General features: G+C 42.1%; 1 protein-coding gene across 1 annotated transcript in view; it reads right to left on the bottom strand.

Annotated features, from left to right (window-relative positions):
• WAPL (WAPL cohesin release factor) overlaps positions 1-16,793 on the bottom strand; it is a 128,759-nt gene that overhangs the window by 25,089 nt on the left and 86,877 nt on the right. The window contains exons 5-7 of the mRNA XM_077821433.1: positions 11,309-11,404; positions 2,648-2,800; positions 2,254-2,390 (exon numbers count right to left, since the gene is read on the bottom strand). Of these exons, the coding sequence (XP_077677559.1) occupies positions 2,254-2,390; positions 2,648-2,800; positions 11,309-11,404 (386 nt within the window). The remainder of the gene's footprint in view (positions 1-2,253; positions 2,391-2,647; positions 2,801-11,308; positions 11,405-16,793) is intronic.

The raw sequence follows: 16,793 nt of genomic DNA, 5'->3' as shown, positions 1-16,793 counted from the left end.
AAAAACCTTCACTAGTAACACCAACTTGGTGAAGAGGATCAAGAAAAGTGTATTGTGAACTGACACCCTCACTATCTGTAATCCCTCCTTCACATACAATATTGTGAAATATCAGTTTAGCCTGCAGTTTCACATAGCTAACCTGAGGCCAGGAGGAGGATTGGATTTTGGCAGGGAAAGTTTGGAATAACCCATAAAGGCACTTTTGAACTAGAGGAAAAAGCGTGCCCTGCCCACCAAACCATCAGGTATGCACACACCTCTTCCTTCAGATCCTTCCCATCTCCGTTAATGTTCAAAATACCTGCTTAGAATGGGTAGTCATGGATTTGGGGGTGTTTTTGTTCCTTCTCTTCCCCCACATACAATAATTTTTTAAAAAAAAAAAGAAGTGTGCTTTTCATAGCTATAGTTCGGACTGTCTGAGTTTTCATGTGTACCCAGCACTGCCTACCTTCTGGGTTTTACAGAAGTGTTCCTTTAAAATTTGTGAAGTTTCTTAGTGCTATACTCAACTTTGTTTTAAGGAGGCTATATTTCCTTACCTTTGTTATTAAAAATTAAAAAGTTAAAATGTCTCCAATGGTGCAAGAGGAATAAAAAAATCAGGACTATAATGGAATATTACATTACAAAAAAATCCTCTATGATACCAAAGTAACCTTTAAAAATCATATGAGAATGTCATGTTTAGATCTTTTACAGTCTCCAACCACAGCACAGCATTCAAAGAGGATCAGCTTGCCAACAAGGCTTCTAATTCATCTAAGTCTACTGCTATCCTTACCCCCTATATATCATTTTCTTTGGAAAACACACACCTTGCAATTCATTGATTGGAGGAAAGTTCAACGAGTACAAGTTAGACCCAGTTTCCTATATAATTTTAGAAGTAGAGAACAAAATTTAAAAGAATTTTGAAAGTTTACAGAGACTCAGTGTATTTAATGTGAATTAGGAATGTAAATACAGTTTAAAAAGTTAACCATTTAAATGATTTAAAAATATTTAGTTTAAACGGTTACCTGATTAAGCGGCTGCTCGGGGGTCAGCCGGCTGGCCAGCCAGCCCAGTGGTTAACAGTTAAGGAGGGTTAACCAGTAAGACTAATGCTTACTGGTTAATTGGTTAACATTTTCCATCCCTAAAGTGAATAACTTAATTCTAAAATTCTTAGTTATATTGATTATTTACATAATTGCATATATAAATAACTCAAACAGGATGATTGAGATTTCTGCAATCTATGTTAAATCAGTCAACATTACTGCAATTTGTTGAGCTACCTGGAGAAAACTCTTGATTTAATATCTGCTTTTTAAAGTTCTACAGCTGTTTTTGTTACACGTCAGGACACCAAATAAAATTTCACTGCCATCTAAATCCACAGTTCAAGGTTTTTTTCTACAATAATTGTAGTTTTGCCACATCTGTACACAGAAAGAATTATACCAGTATGGAAGATAAAAGGGATTTTTATATTGCTATAGAACCATTCTCCTTGGTACTTTTAGGTCCACAAACTATACAAAACAAACAGTGATCATGAATAAACATTTTCAGCATGAAAATGTATACATCTAATTCCATTTTTGTTAACAGGATTTAATTGTACAATGCAAGATGCAAATCTAGAGATGACCAAAATTTAACAAAAGACTGACTATAACCTAATGTTCATGTTTTACATCCTCAGAATTCTAACAAGGATTGCTAGTTAACCCCAGGCCTGCAAAAGTTGCAGTGAACATCAGTGTTGGCTATAGCATTCTCAGTAGGAAATAAAGAATAGACTGTTGGCAGAATGAAGGAAACCTCAGCATGATATTATGTTATCACTGTCAGTGAGTGTCTGGGGATATTTTCCACATATATATTAATAATTCTTTAAAAACTGAATTTTCTATTAAAGAGCAGTGGATAGATGCTTCCTCGCTTACAATCGTATCCAAACAAAGAAAAGTTAACGAAGTATAATTTTTGTTTTGAAGCAGTACAATAGTAAATTTGGGGTTGTAATTTTATTGCACAAAATCCTCTTTTATCCTTCCCCACATTATACATTCACACTCATGATACACTGTAAATGTCATCTCCAATATTTTCAGATTTCCCCCAGGCAGCAGAAACTCCAGGTAACTACTAACAACATTTTAAAGTTGGATCACATATTTAATAGAAATATTTAAAACCCACTTTTTTCCTTTGAATAAAAGAAATAGATACAAGATATTTTATGTTAAAATATCTCACCTAAGGCAACGTGTGTTTAGGGGCTGATTGCTCTTCAGTCCGCTTAGCAAGTACTCAATATCATCTGTGAACTCTTGATTTTCACCAAATTCCACTACATCATTGAAGTGCTTTACATGCTGAACAACAGTGTATAACTGGAAGATACAAACGTATTTTGAATACAATAAATTGCTGTTGGGATGGATTATAAAATTAACACATTTAATGTTATCTTTAAAAAACTAAACAGATTTTAACTGATATTTTGTTGAAGACCACTCAGGTCATTCAAATCATCCAACATAAACCATTAACTTTAATGGTGAAAGCTAAAGCCTCACTTTGACACTGTTCCTTCAGTATATATTAGAAATACCAATAATTACCTTAAAAATGTCTTGAAAATACTTACTTCTTTGTCTTCTTTCCTACATTTCAATGCAGTTACTATCTCTTGATAGGGCTGAGTAGGTATTGTCACAGTTTTTATCACTTTGGGAGGTGGTGCAGGAGCCTTAAAAACTCCATCATCTTTATGAACTGCCTCCTTTGAAGATAGCCTTACCTATCAATAAGAAAGTGCTTAAATGGGCAGATGTTTTCAGTGTGCAAACATACACCAAATACATACGAAAACAGAGCAGGGTGTGCATTTTTCAAATTCAAATTTTGGGCTGAGACAGAGGTGTACCTGTACCATTCATCAAATTTGGAATATGTCAGATCATTTAAATGGTGTTTTAAATATAAAAAACTTTATTTAAGAAAAAGAGACAGGTCTGGTGGGACTTCAAAATCAAAAGAGCAGATGGAATCTTTTGCACTGATTAACTTTAACTGATCACCAGAGTAGGTAAAATTACCACGTTTGGTCTTTAAAAAAAAAAAGTTAAAATTCTTTGTTGCCTCTTACTGCACTGACCATCTTAATTCCTGGAGGCTCTAAGCATTAATGAGCTGCTTGTTATATCCAGTCATTAGCACACTTTCCACTAGTCCTGATACGGAGTCTGCTGTTCTAGTTGTGGGTGCAGCTAGCAGAAGATTTGTCTCTTGCCATTTGACCACTGAAAATGCTTCCCATCTGCAGGTAGCAGGCTTTCCAGCTTCTTCCCTAGCATAAGAGAACATCTACAGAGGAAGTGTTGTGGGGCACTATGGATGCTTCTGCAAATTAATGGTATTCTTCCTGCACTGGTTTTATATGTACTCACATTTATATTTTATGTACAACCATTTTACAACATGCACTACGACAAAACTTACTCTTGCCGCACACTTGCAAAAGTAAAAAGTAATGGGGAGCTGACTGTCTGTTTCACTGTTAGCTATCTGGCAAATCCCCAGCCTCCTGGCTGTCTCACTGGGATGGTATTACAGGTTTTCTCCTCACCTACTCCTCTGTATATATTAATAGGATGCTGCTTTAAGCAACAGTACCAGCCTGTCTTCAATCTGCTTCTGTCAGCCTCACCCCCAACTTTTGAGATAACAAAGACGACGGGAAACATTATCCAAGGAAGAAGAGCCAGAGATCCGTAAATATTTCAAGTTAAATACAAAAAAAATCCCAACACAATGGTTGTTTACGCTTATTCTCAACCTCACCTTTTTAAATTGAGGTAATCTTAAGACCTATTAAGTGAAAACTTAAAAATATATATATATATTTTAAGACTGTACTAAGCTCATGGCACTGAGTGTGCATAAATCCCATGAGTAGAAACCCTGCAAAGGAAAAAGAAAATTTCTGCTACTGTACGCTGAAGGCAGAAAGCCTAAATTCGTGTAAGATGTTTCATAATCAAAATTAAAGCATCAACCAAAACTACCAAACTGGACAAAATGAGTTTTCACATGCTGCCCAAATCAGCACATAACACTATCAATTCACCTTAAGCCCCAGTGACATAAATAACTCAGCAAGCCTCTCGCCCGAGTCAAGTTGAGCACGGCCCCGATGAATTCTGTCTTTTGAACTGGAACTAACGTGGACTTTTTGTGGTTGACCAGTAGAGTCCCAAGGAGTGACATGTGGCTTGTAGTACAACTATGTTGCATTGGACCTGAGCCTTGGAGCTGCCTTTGACCAACCAGTCATGGAGGTACAAGTAAATCTGGATACCCGACATCTGAGGTAGGCTGCGACTACTGCTGTGCACTTAGTAAACACCCTTGGTGCTGTAGCCAGGGCAAACAGAAGGCCCGCAATCTAGTAGTGGGCCAAACCAACTGTAAAATGGAGAAAATGTCCGTGTCCTGGGAAGATCACTATATAAAAGTATGCGTCTTTCAGGTCAAGGGCGGCAGAACTGTCTCCCGGATCCAGGGAGGAGATAGCTTCTTTAGGTATCTGTTGAGGTCTCGCAGGTCCAGAACAGGATGCAAACCACCCTTGGCCTTTGGGATCAGAAAATACTGGGAATAGAAACCCTTGTTCCTGTAAGATGGTAGGACCTCCTCCACTGCCCCCAGCTGCAAGAGCCCCTGAACCTTCTGCTTGAGAAGACTCTCGTGAGAAGGGTCCCTGAAGAGGGAAGGGGTGGGGTGGAAATAAATTGGAGGGTGTAGCTGTGCGCCACCATACTGAGGACCCAGCGGTCCAAAGTTATTGCCAACCACGCAGGGAGGAAAAACGAAAGGTGGTGGCCAAAAATTGGGAAAAATTGGATCCAGGGAATAGACTGGTAGGTACTCAGGCATACCCTCAAAACGACTTTTTAGCTCCTTGCTTGGAGCAGGCTGAGCCTGACTGGGCAGAGGGTGGGAGCGGGTGACTCACGCATGGTGATACAGCCCTTGGGCTTTTTCTGCGGCGGGTCCTGCCAGGGCTAGCTCCTTTGCCCCTGGGGTAGTTGCAGTTTGAACTGCTTATGTGCCGGACCCGGAACGTAGAACACCAAGGTTTTTAGGGTAGTTCGGGAGTCCTTCAGCCCATGTAATTTGTTGTCCGCCTGCTCTGCGAACAGAGCCTGGACATCGAAGGGGAGGTCCTGAATCAACTGCTAAGCCTTGGAGGACAACCCAGAGAGGAGCAGCCAGGACGCTCGCTGCACGTAGATGGTAGATGCCATGGTGCGAGTGGTGGAGTCTGCCACGTCAGACGCCGCTTGAAGGGCCACCCTAGCAGCAGCTGTGCCTTCGTCGAGGATCACCCGGAATTCTTTAAGGGAACCTTCCGGGAGGGCATTCTTGAACTCTGTCATGGTTTGCCACATATTAAAGTCACAGCGGCCCAGAAGGGCCTGGTGCTTAGCCACCCTCAACTGCAGGCTAGACAAGGAATAAATTTTCTGTCGAACAAGCCCAGTCTCCTGGAGTCTATGTTTCGGGGGTAGCTCCAGGGAGCCCCTGGCATTCCCTGTGGTTAACTGTCTCAACCACCAGGGAATTTTGGGGAGGATGGGAGTAAAGGTATTCGTGCCCTTTCATCGGGAGAGAGTACTTATCTTTTACCCATTTGGAAATGGGGGGCAGAGAGGAGGAGGTTTGCCCCAAGGCGCTGGATGTCTTCAGTACCCCTTCATGAAGGGGAAGGGCCACCTTAGCAGGGCCTGTGGAGGAGAGGATGCTGAACAGGAGTCTGCTTGCTCCTCTAACTCCTCCACCTGCAGGCCAAGGCTGGACGTAACCCCCTTCAACAGCTCCTGGTGCGCCTTAGCGTCATCCTGAGGAACCCCGTGAGGGTGTTCCGTGATGGCTTCATCCAGTGATGACACGGAGGAGGCCAGTACCGTGAGTTCCACGGCACTCACTGGTGGTCCAGCAGGCTGTTTCCCTTGGTCCACATGGACTTGCAGGACCTTATCCCCTGGGGCCTCATCCCCTGGGGCCTCAAGCACCAGAGGGGGTTGGGTCGTCGAGGCCACAGGCCTGTCCAAGGCTGTCGACACAGAGGGGGCAGGCTGGGAGGGCTGGGTGAACCCCCACGGTTTTCAGGAGTACCACGGGGCCGGCCACTGGGCCTGGGACCACAGAGCAGTTTTCGTTACCGACGATGCAGGTGGGCACCAAGGATCTGGGAGGCTGCCCTGCCGATGTGGAGCCTTGCTCCGTACTGGAGCCATATGCATAACGATTGCTACCCGGTGACCCAAATTCACTGACGTGTCAACTCCGTGCCTGGCAATAATCTCAGTAGCACCTAGAGAAGGACCGGTCCGAGCGGAACGCGCGCTTCCGTGGGGACCTCGGTGACTGGTGGCACTTGGCAGATCCGCAACAGGAGACCAACGATCCATGTCTTGAGCTTCGAAACCGGTACCGGGACGAGGAGTGGGACCTTTAGGTATTGCGGGCTGGGTGGAATCTCCCTGAATATGGTGATACCTGTCTCAGGGATCATTGGAGGACGGTAACCACGGGCCCTGCCAATCATTCCCGGGATCTGTAATGGCATTCCAGCGATGATAATGGCTGGTCCCAACATTCCTGCCAACGAGCGCATGCCTCCATGGGTCTGCGCCAGGTAATCGGTGAGGTCTACCTTGAATCCTGTTGCCAGTGCCCAAGGTCTGGTGACCATAGAGGACTGCAATGCATCTGCCTCCCTAACTCCAAGGCATGACAGCTTCGAGTGGGTGAGCGGTGGCAGGATGTCCCCCGGGATGGGAAACGGTGCTATTGGGGCGAAGGTGGATGGAAAGGTCCCAAGGCGAGCTTACTTGAGGTCTGGGCACCGGGAGCATCAGGAGCTCCTGCGCAACCTGGAGCACTTCAGGTGTCAATGACACCTGAAGCTGATGAAGGCCGGCCTCTACGTCCAGGTTTCCAGGCAAGAAACTGCATCACTCGACATGAGCGGAAGTCCGATTTCACGACGGAGGAGATGAGCTGCCTGCCACGGCTCTTAACTTGTCCCCAGCCCTGTCCTTCCCCTTGTGGGGAGTAGGAGACTGTCCCCTGCTGACCTTCTTTATCTTCTTGGTTGGGGATGTGGATCGGTGCCAGCTCATTGATGGCGCCAGTGGGGTACTACGGACTGATGCCGCAGTGCTGGGTGCCAAGTCGGACCTTTAGTCCGGGGACGGAGTGAGCGCTGGCTCCATCAGGAACGCTTTGAATCTCATCTCACACTCTTTCTTAGTCCTGGATTTAAAGGACTTGCAGATTCGACACGTATCACTTATGTGCCCTTCACTGAGAAACCTTAGACAGTTACTATGCAGATCGCTCACGGGCATGGGCCATTTGCAACGATCGCAGGGCTTAAAGCCTGGGGACCGGGACATGACCTGTCCCCTGGCTAAGTACCCAACGGAACTAACAGAACTTGTAACTACTGCTAAGACTAAATCACTCAACTACTAACCATGTACTCTAACTTTACAAGAACTCTAGTTTGTATGAACGAAGACTAAGCAACGCCAGTAAGAGCAGCGAACATTCATAGAATAGGGTATCAGGGTTGGAAGGGACCTAAGGAGGTCATCTAGTCCAACCCCCTGTTCAAAGCTGGACCAATCCCCAATTTTTGCCCTGAAACCCTAAATGGCACCCTCAAGGATTGAACTCACAACCCTGGGTTTAGCATGCCAATACTCAAACCACTGAGCTATCCCTCCCCCCATTCCATGCACCATCACTGGTGGCAAGAAGGAACTGAGGTATGGGGGGAGCTGGGAGCACCTCTTATATCACACCATGTGGGCGCCACTCCAGAGGGCGCCAGAGCTGGTCCCTTACGGATACTGCTGAGGGAAAAACTTCCGGCATTGGTGCATGTGGCGAGCACACACACCTGATGTGGAATGGACATGAGCAAGCACTCGAATAAGAACTTATGATTGTTTTTGCTATAAATATATCTCAGGGCTGTGATATTAAGTGCTGATCCTGAGTTGGACCAAGTAAGCTGGTATGTATATTGCCTCCTTGGGGACAGCAGACCTGAAATTACTGTGTGTGTAGTGGATATGGGGCTGATCGCTACAGAGGGAATGCTCCAAAATGCTCTGGGGCTGAAGTGTGCCTACTGTTAAGCGGCAAGGCAAAGTAAGGGCTGACACAGTTTTGAAGACATTGTTTGGGTGGCTAACAGACTAGAAGTATCAGGCAGCGGATACCCAGTTAAGCACAAGCAAGTCTCCCTCTTGTTTGAGGCAAGAGGGTAGCAATGTGACTTGCAATCCTGGGCATCCCAAAGACTATCATACTGACGTAGCTGGGGGATGGGTGGAAAGGCATACCTTTGATGGTCTGTTCATGATAATAGAAGGGGTCCCTGGACAACCTTTCTAACACCGCTGTGGAGCATCATAGATACAATTTCTTGATCATCTGTGAGGCAAACAGGTCCCAGGACGGCATTTCCCACTGGGCAAAGATGACATTCAGGATGGAATTGAATATTTCCTACTCATGGTCAGTGGAAAACTCCCCGCTGAGATTTCCTGAGAATTCTGTGCACCTGGTAGGTCTGCTGCTGAGAGCATGATGCAGATGCTGATGCACCAGTTTCATAAACTGACTGCCTCCATACAGAGAGGAAGAAGATTTTGCTCCACCTTGTTTGCTCCACTTTGTTGTCTGACATTATCAGGATATAATAAAACCCTGTAAGAGGGAAGGAACCTACTGCACACTTCGTAGACTGCTCTCAGCTCCAGGAGGTCAATATGCATCCTGGCCTCCCGAAGAGACCATATGCCTTGGGCAGTGTGACTGTCCATGTAGGCTCCCCATCCTATCAGGATGCACCTGTGATTATGGTTGTGTCCCATGCAGGTGGAAGGAAACATGCACCTGATCCTTTTTTGTACACCAGCGTCACCTTGGTATTTATGTTCTCTGTCTGGTGAGTAAAGAGATCACAGCCAGGCCTGCAGGCAACAGAGATGAATCCTGGCTAATGGCGTTACATAGGTATACGCAGCCATGTCTGTCTTTTCCTACTAGGAAAGACTGACTTTGACTACAGTCCTTGGTTTAATGGTTAGCTATTTTATCAGGCTGTGTGTGGCCTGGAATCTGTTGACGGAAAGGTAGACCATTGCTAGCATTGAGTTCAGGGAACTCCTACAAAGTCTGTGGCTTTTGTGGGAATGAAAGTGAGCTTTTCATTGTTCATACACCCCAAGGATGCCAGAAAATGAAGCAAGAATAGTATCATTGACTGGACCTCCTGGCTAGATATGGTCATCAGGAACCAATCGTCCAGATACAAAAAACGGCACAGCCATTCAGAGAAGACCTTTGTGAAGACCCTGGTGCTGTTGACAAACTGATAGTGCTCCAATCCTACCCAGAATCTGAGGAACCTCACTGAGAGCATGAGGGAAGCAACTTCACAGGCATGGACCAACTGACACAAATCTCCAGACTCAGGTGCTTGCACACCTGTGTGTGGAATACACGTAAGGACATGCACTTTGAGAAACTGTCATTTCTCCACCACTCTAAGGAATCAATAGAAGCATTCCAAGTAGCTACCAAAATTAAGGAGGCAGTCTCATCCGATCCAGGAATCGCCTATGAACTTTTGGACCAAAGGGGAATCCCACAGCAATTCTTAAACTTTGGTCATATAAAACTATAAAAATAAAGCCAATACCTTTGTTGCTAAAAATACCTTTGAGAGCACATTTTCTCATCCAGTGACTCAACGTATACACAGACCTCTTAGGCAATGGAAGACATATTTGTTTTCTTGTCACAATAACAATTCCTTTAGAGGACTGAGGCTAACCAGATCTCTACCATATTCCTGAAGTAATATTTTGTTGGCCAGAGTCCCAAATATTAAGTGAAAATTTGATGAAAATGAAAAGCCTTTTCCATATACCAAGAGGCCTCTGTCCCTAATCTAGAGAGGATAGATTAAACATTTAATTAATTTATTTTAAAAAAATAAACAAGATTTGGAGGCCTCCAAGATTTTGTATCTATGAAGAGCTATGAGCAAAAAAGAAACCAGTTTTTGCTGTTATGTGAGTAGCTGACTTGAACGCTGACCTTGTTAATTTATGCAGTGCTATCATGGCGCTTCATTAAATAAAAAAATGACTCGAACAAAGATTTAGCGTATTCAGTGAAGCGTAACAAGATTCAATTTAAATTTATGACCGTTGTGCCTCACTATAGTTTTTGTTGAAGGGATCATGGCCCTGAGACCTTTCCTCTCCCCCCCCTCCCCCCATAATGCTAATAACTAAGAATTATTTTTCAAAAGTGACTTAAAATTCCCAGGCAATATAGTTAACATTTCAGGGAGGCTCCATTATAAAAGGCAAGGGGGACTGTGAAGTAATCAAGAAGGGTCCGGATCCAACAGACTAAAGTTGTCAATCTCAAAACAGAAGGAGAAAGTCAGGCTCATGTGGAAAATAACTGAAGAATTATGACAATGGATGCTAAGAGTGTAGCAGTATTAAATTATTTACACTTTGATTACTTCAGCTGCCTGAATATAAAACAAAAGCAGAGTCACTAAAACAGAATTCTTTTCACATAAGTGACAGCTTCCAGACACACATATAGGCCAAAAGTATTGAATTCTGTTTAATGTAACTGTTGACTAACACTGAAAATTGACGAGTCTGGCTGGCCAGCAACCAACCCCTTTTCCCTCTCAATGACAATCCACTGATACAATCCTGCTCAGAAAGCACCTCACACTTTTGAATGGACTGTATTCAGAATGATTCATGGCATTTAGCCTTCTCCTCTCGCAATAATGCTAACAACATAATTTTTGTGGGCATTTTTGTTGTATGTTTGATTTGTTCAGCTGATATATCCTAGATATCAGAGCAGAAAATTTGTTTCTTAAAACTGTTTTACACAACTCTAGTTAGAACAATTAACACAGGTAATTTAAAATATTTGATTTTCATATTTAAAAAGGACAATGAAATCAAGTTTTTAATTCTAGTAAAGTTCTTCCTTTAGCATTTACTAGAGGATTCCCCCTCCAATTCAATTTCTTTTGGCTCTTACACCCAACGGTTAACATGACCATTTGGACTTCATTCTGAGTTACTACTATATTTGCTAGCCTGTCTTCATCATTTCCAAATATTCTTCAGAGTTTAGGGAGAATTTATAAAGTTTTGGAAAAAAACAGCCTACTCACTGGGATGGTTGGAGTTTTCAGTACTGGTTGTGCCGGTAGAGCCTCTGACTCTGGCTGGTTCCAGTGCCGAGCATTATACACAGCTTTTGTTGGAGACTGAAAAATCAAATAATTGCTTGTTATGTCTTAATAGAAATGTTAGTACTATTAGTGCATATTTTACCAACAAAAATAAATCTCATTTCTTAACATTTTATACCTGTTAATATCATTTAGGTTTTTTTTAAAAAAAGTGTTTCAAAATTAACTTACCTCTCTTCCTCGTATTCTCATTGCTACATCACAGGAATTTTACTTTAAGTTCCCTTACAATACAAGTTACCTGACACAGCTTTAACTTGATTGGATCCCTGACCATTCTAATTTTAAGAATGACAGGTAACATTCATTATATGTTTTCAGGTGTAAAACCATGAATTTACAAAAAACATAATATACATATTTCAAAGTGAATATCCTCATGATGTCAAAATTAAAGCTTCTTTTAATTAAAATAATTTTCAGCATTCCTACTGACTTATATTAGACAAACTCATCTGTTATACCTTGCCATCAGAAATATACACTGAAGATTTTATTAAAAGTGTAACGCCAGCATACTTGTCACTTCTCTTAAACTGATAGAAATTCTCAAATGAAATACCTCATCCCACTGGTACAGCCATGTGTTAAAATAGTTAGCAGAACTGCTGTCCATACATGTGTCAGGACAAACCAAAAAAAAAGATACATAAAAATGAAATTTTCCTCAATAGTTTAATGAAAACAGCTTAACACATGACATAGCAGTTAAGGATAAACATACTAATATGATTTACACATATGCCTGGAAATCTGATTCATAAACATAATTCAAGCAGTTAAATACATATTCTATTTTTCCGTTAGATATCCCCCACTAATCATGTGAAGTAGCTTTTTCCTCTTGTATTAAAACTATTTTCAAAATTTTAAAATGAGCAAAAAGGGAAGCTGTGCACAAGAAAAAAAAGTCTTGTGCCAAAAAGTAATGTAAACCTATGCCTAAATCCCCTATTCTTATTGGGCTATGCATGCTCTCTTTGAAGGTGCAGTAAACATGACATTATGTTCATTGGTAGGTTTCCTACTATCATAAACTTAGAGAGTTTTGGGGAGGTCAGAAATAATGTTAACTTCATGTCTGAAGTGGAATTTCTATTGTGTGGCACGGACATCAATTAGCAGTATTACTGTTAAACATTTGTATAGCACCACAATTTTTCACTGCTTTTTAGAGAAGAGAAAGATGGCTCCTGCCCCACAGAGCTTACAAATGAAACACAAAATGAAGACGGGGGGTTAAGTAAAAAGAGGAACAATAGTTGAAACTAGGGCTCCACTTATGTGATTGAAGGTATGTCTACACTGCAATTAGACACACGCAGCTCGCCCGTGCCAGCTGACTCAGGCTCACAGGGCTCAGGCTGCAGGGTTATTTAATTGTGTGTACATGTTCCGACTCAAGCTGCAGCATGAGCTCTGGGACTTGAACATCTACGCCGCAATTAAACAGCCATTTCTGCTTCCTAAACTACCTCCCACCTCAACCTCTAAATAATCCCATTTGTGTTGACATACCTTCCCTGTACTCTACTACTTCATTAATCTGTGCATTTATCGAACTAATTTCTTCACCCCCAGCTCCCCAGATTCCTTCAGTTCCTGGTCCAGATTACTGTGCGCCATGTTAGCTCTACACAGTTCAGCAGAAGCACAGATCCATGTACATTCACTCCTGCATAGCTTCAACTCTCTTCTCCAGAGCCCCACTTTCGAGTGAAATACTTTTTGTCAACTGTTGATTCCAGTTCTGCTGGTACTTTAGATCCTCTCTTAACCCTTATATAAAACTCAAGCAATGCTAGTGGAAGCTACCATATCTTCTCCCGCTTAGCCACTGCTTCTACAGGCATGTGGGCTCTTCCTTGTAACAGAGCAAGGATAACTTAAGAATCAGCTGTGAAGAAGTTATGAGCGATCACCAAGTGACCAGTAAGTACCAGGCCGACTACCATTTTGGAGATTTGTTTTATGTAACTCTATAGCAAAACTGGAGTTGTGAAACAGACCACTTAAATATAAACGATGTTGCTAAGGCAAGTCTATTTTAAAAGGATTGATCAAGGAAAGAAAATGTTCACCTGCTGAAACAGTTCAAAACACCAGATTTCTCAGAAAAGTCTTGTTATAACACTGACTTTTTTTGTGCAGTGGTCATTTGTGAATTTGTTCTAATTTCTCCCAAAAATAGAACATGCAACCTTTATAACAAATCCATAGGGATTACAGGATTACAAAGTGATTAACCTATCATTTTTTCAGTTTTCTTACATTAAGGATACTACAAAAATCTATTGATATCTAAAATGAGTTAAAGTGATAGCATTGTAATATATTTCCTATCTCACTGATTTCATCTGCATTCCTGACTGAGTTTGTCTCGTGTATAAAAACCAGATTGGGATTTTGGGGTTCTGTAAAATAATGATCTCGACTGAAATTTACAAAGAAAGCTTAGTGTTGCATAACAGAGGAAATTCACAGTTTCACTGTCATTTTTGCAATGTCATATATTGTAAAATATAGTTAGCTGTATCTTTTGCTGAAGAGCAGAGTGGAGAGATCTTTACTCTCCTTCATCCATTAAATGTGTAAAACTCTGCTTATAAAAATGATAGCTGCTGTTTTCATAGAGAAAATAGCTGTTGAAACTATGAATGCCTCAGTGAGAATGTGAAGAACACAATATTCGGGGGGGGGGGTGGTTTGGTTTTTTGGATGCGTTGGTATGCAAAAGCAAAACTAATACAAATGATTTCATAATATGCACAGTTGTGGCTGTCATTTTGAAAAGATCATTTCCCAGTGGCATACACTATGGGGTCATGCTAAATTTCTATCTCCCAAAAGCTTCAAAGCAGAAATGTCAAGAGCTGGCACTCTAATATATCCTGGTGAAGCACAGCCTGTCATTCACATATGTAACAGAAAATAAAAGCCAGTGACATGAGCTACGATGAAAATGCTGGCAAAACAAGAAAGGTAAGAACTATTGGCAAACAAAAACGCTGTCCGACATAGAGGGGACAACCATTGCCATGGTCTACACAAAGGGGAAAAAAAACATAGTATTTAATTTGCCTGGCTTCTGTTAAAAGCAACTGATAAGATTATACGAACCATTTATCAACATTTTATATTTAATATCTAAAACTCAAGAGATTTCATAAGCTAACATGCTAAATTATTTGAAAGTTAGGATTTTATAATCGTGTCTGTATTTTCTCTCTTTTTTTTTTGCATTAAAGAGCCATCTTGTGTGCATCCACCACCCTGAAGACAAAGAAGAAATTTTACAAATTTATTAAGAAATATGCAAACTCATTCCCCACTTCCACTGAACAGTTTTCTCTTTGTGAGGTGAACAAACGTTTAGACAATGCAAAGAAAACAAATGTCACCTGAAAGCACAAAAGGAGTACACTGACACAGGATGAAGAGTTGTGCTACGATATATGCTGTGAATTCTTCAGCCAAAGTATTTCCTTTGGGCTAGGATCTTCCAGCAATGGTGTAAAAACAAAGTTTGAATCATAGAATATCAGGGTTGGAAGGGACCTCAGGAGGTCATTTAGTCCAACCCCCTGCTCAAAGCAGGACCAATCCCCAACTAAATTATCCCAGCCAGGGCTTTGTCAAGCCTGCCCTTAAAAACTTCAAAAGGAAGGAGATTCCACCACCTCCCTAGATAATGCATTCCAGTGCTTCACCACCCTCCATACTTAGTTCAGATTGTACTCGCTCTCTTTTTACTGACCGTTTCCCTGACTCCCTTCAAAGCTCCCCTCAGTTAGCCTGACGCTGGCCTCAGAGTATCTGCTCTCCATGTGTCTCCCTTTATTCCATCTTCTCAGTCTTTCCTACTAGTTCATTGCCTGTTGCCTTCCCTTCTCCCCATATATATTTTATGCCCCAAACCACACCACTATTTAAACCAGTGCAAGTTTGTGTTTAGACAAGGCCTAAGAGAAGCAGTCTGTACAGTGGGTGCTAGAGAGAAGCCCAGCTATTACTAGGGACGCTCTACCCACATCAGAAATGTTCTGAGGGACTGTCAAATACTTCCTTTTGTTGGAAATTGCAAGGACAAAGGAACATAGTAGCAAGAATGGTCAGGCCTGGCTGATTTTCCCAGTGAAGACTATGAACTAAACTAAAAGAGTCAGGGAATTTCAGTAAATGCAGGCCTCATTCCTCACAAAACACTCCCTTTTAAACAACTTCTGGAGGAATTCCTGCCAGCTTCGATGCTGCATGGAATAGGACTCTTTTGGCCAATCCTGATCTACTCCCTTACTGTGGGATTATTTCTTGGCAACTGCAGTTAGGATGAAGCAGATTCCGTGACTCCAAAAGCTACAGACTAAGCAGTAAATGAGCCAAAGTGCTCAGTGGATAGTTTTCTGGAGCCCTGAAAACACATCTAACTGATTTGTAAGTAGCCCATTTTGTACATTCATCTGTCCTGTTAAGTAAGCCTAGAACAAGACTCACTACAGGAACAGCAAGAAATTTTTGGCCTTCTCCTTAGTTTGCCATTTTGGCATTCCCAACTTAAGGGGAGGCCGAATGCAGTAGAAGATTTTTCCCAAGCAGTTAACGTCATGTTGCCCAAAATTATTTAACTCTGCCAGAGGTAAACACTCTGCACTGCTAGTCACAAGCTCAGACTACAATTTATAGTAAGGCAAAAGTAATATTTCTATTCACATTATGAGCTATGAACTGCTGGTTCCCTCTCTATGGAAGCAGAAAGTCTGGTCACATGAGTGACAAGAGCCTGCAGTGCTGAGTCTCTGGCAACAGCATGACAATCGCCAGTTAGGCACTTGGGAAAAGAAGGCCACAACTTCACTCCCCCTGCCCCTGTGCAGGTCACCTTTAAATCATTTTAAATGAAAAACATTAACACTATTCAAGGGCATTAATCTTATTTTGTCTTTGGAAGAGGTGTGGTGAGGCATCTCCTCTCCTAACCGCACACTTTCAAATATACAGGAAAAGTTTGAGGGGTTTTTTAAGCTACTCATCCAAAAAGGTTAATTTTATTAACAGCTGAAAGACAGAGACACAGACAATCCCACCAGAACATAACCCCTTTCCATTTTACTTTATTGCCATCTTTCCCTTGTCCTGCAGGTTGTTTTTTTTTTGCTGGGCATGAGGGAGTTTCCATGTCTCTGTAATTTTCTTTGCTCCCTCTCTCCATGTGTGATCTTTGCTTCTGCCACCCTTGTTAGCTTTCCCAGCCCCACCTCTCTCTACATCCAGAAATACTGCAACTAATAATGTCTTTGTCTCAAGAGTGGGAAAACAAAGACAACACTCCCCTTAGGATTGCTGCGGTTCTGAGCAATAGTTGCTTATGAAGATTGTGGGAGGGAACCAGTTCAACATGTAGAGC

Source organism: Eretmochelys imbricata, chromosome 7 (genome assembly GCF_965152235.1).
Source record: "Eretmochelys imbricata isolate rEreImb1 chromosome 7, rEreImb1.hap1, whole genome shotgun sequence".
In the NCBI taxonomy this organism is placed as follows: Eukaryota; Metazoa; Chordata; order Testudines; family Cheloniidae; genus Eretmochelys; species Eretmochelys imbricata.
This window is presented reverse-complemented; position numbering and strand designations above follow the sequence as displayed.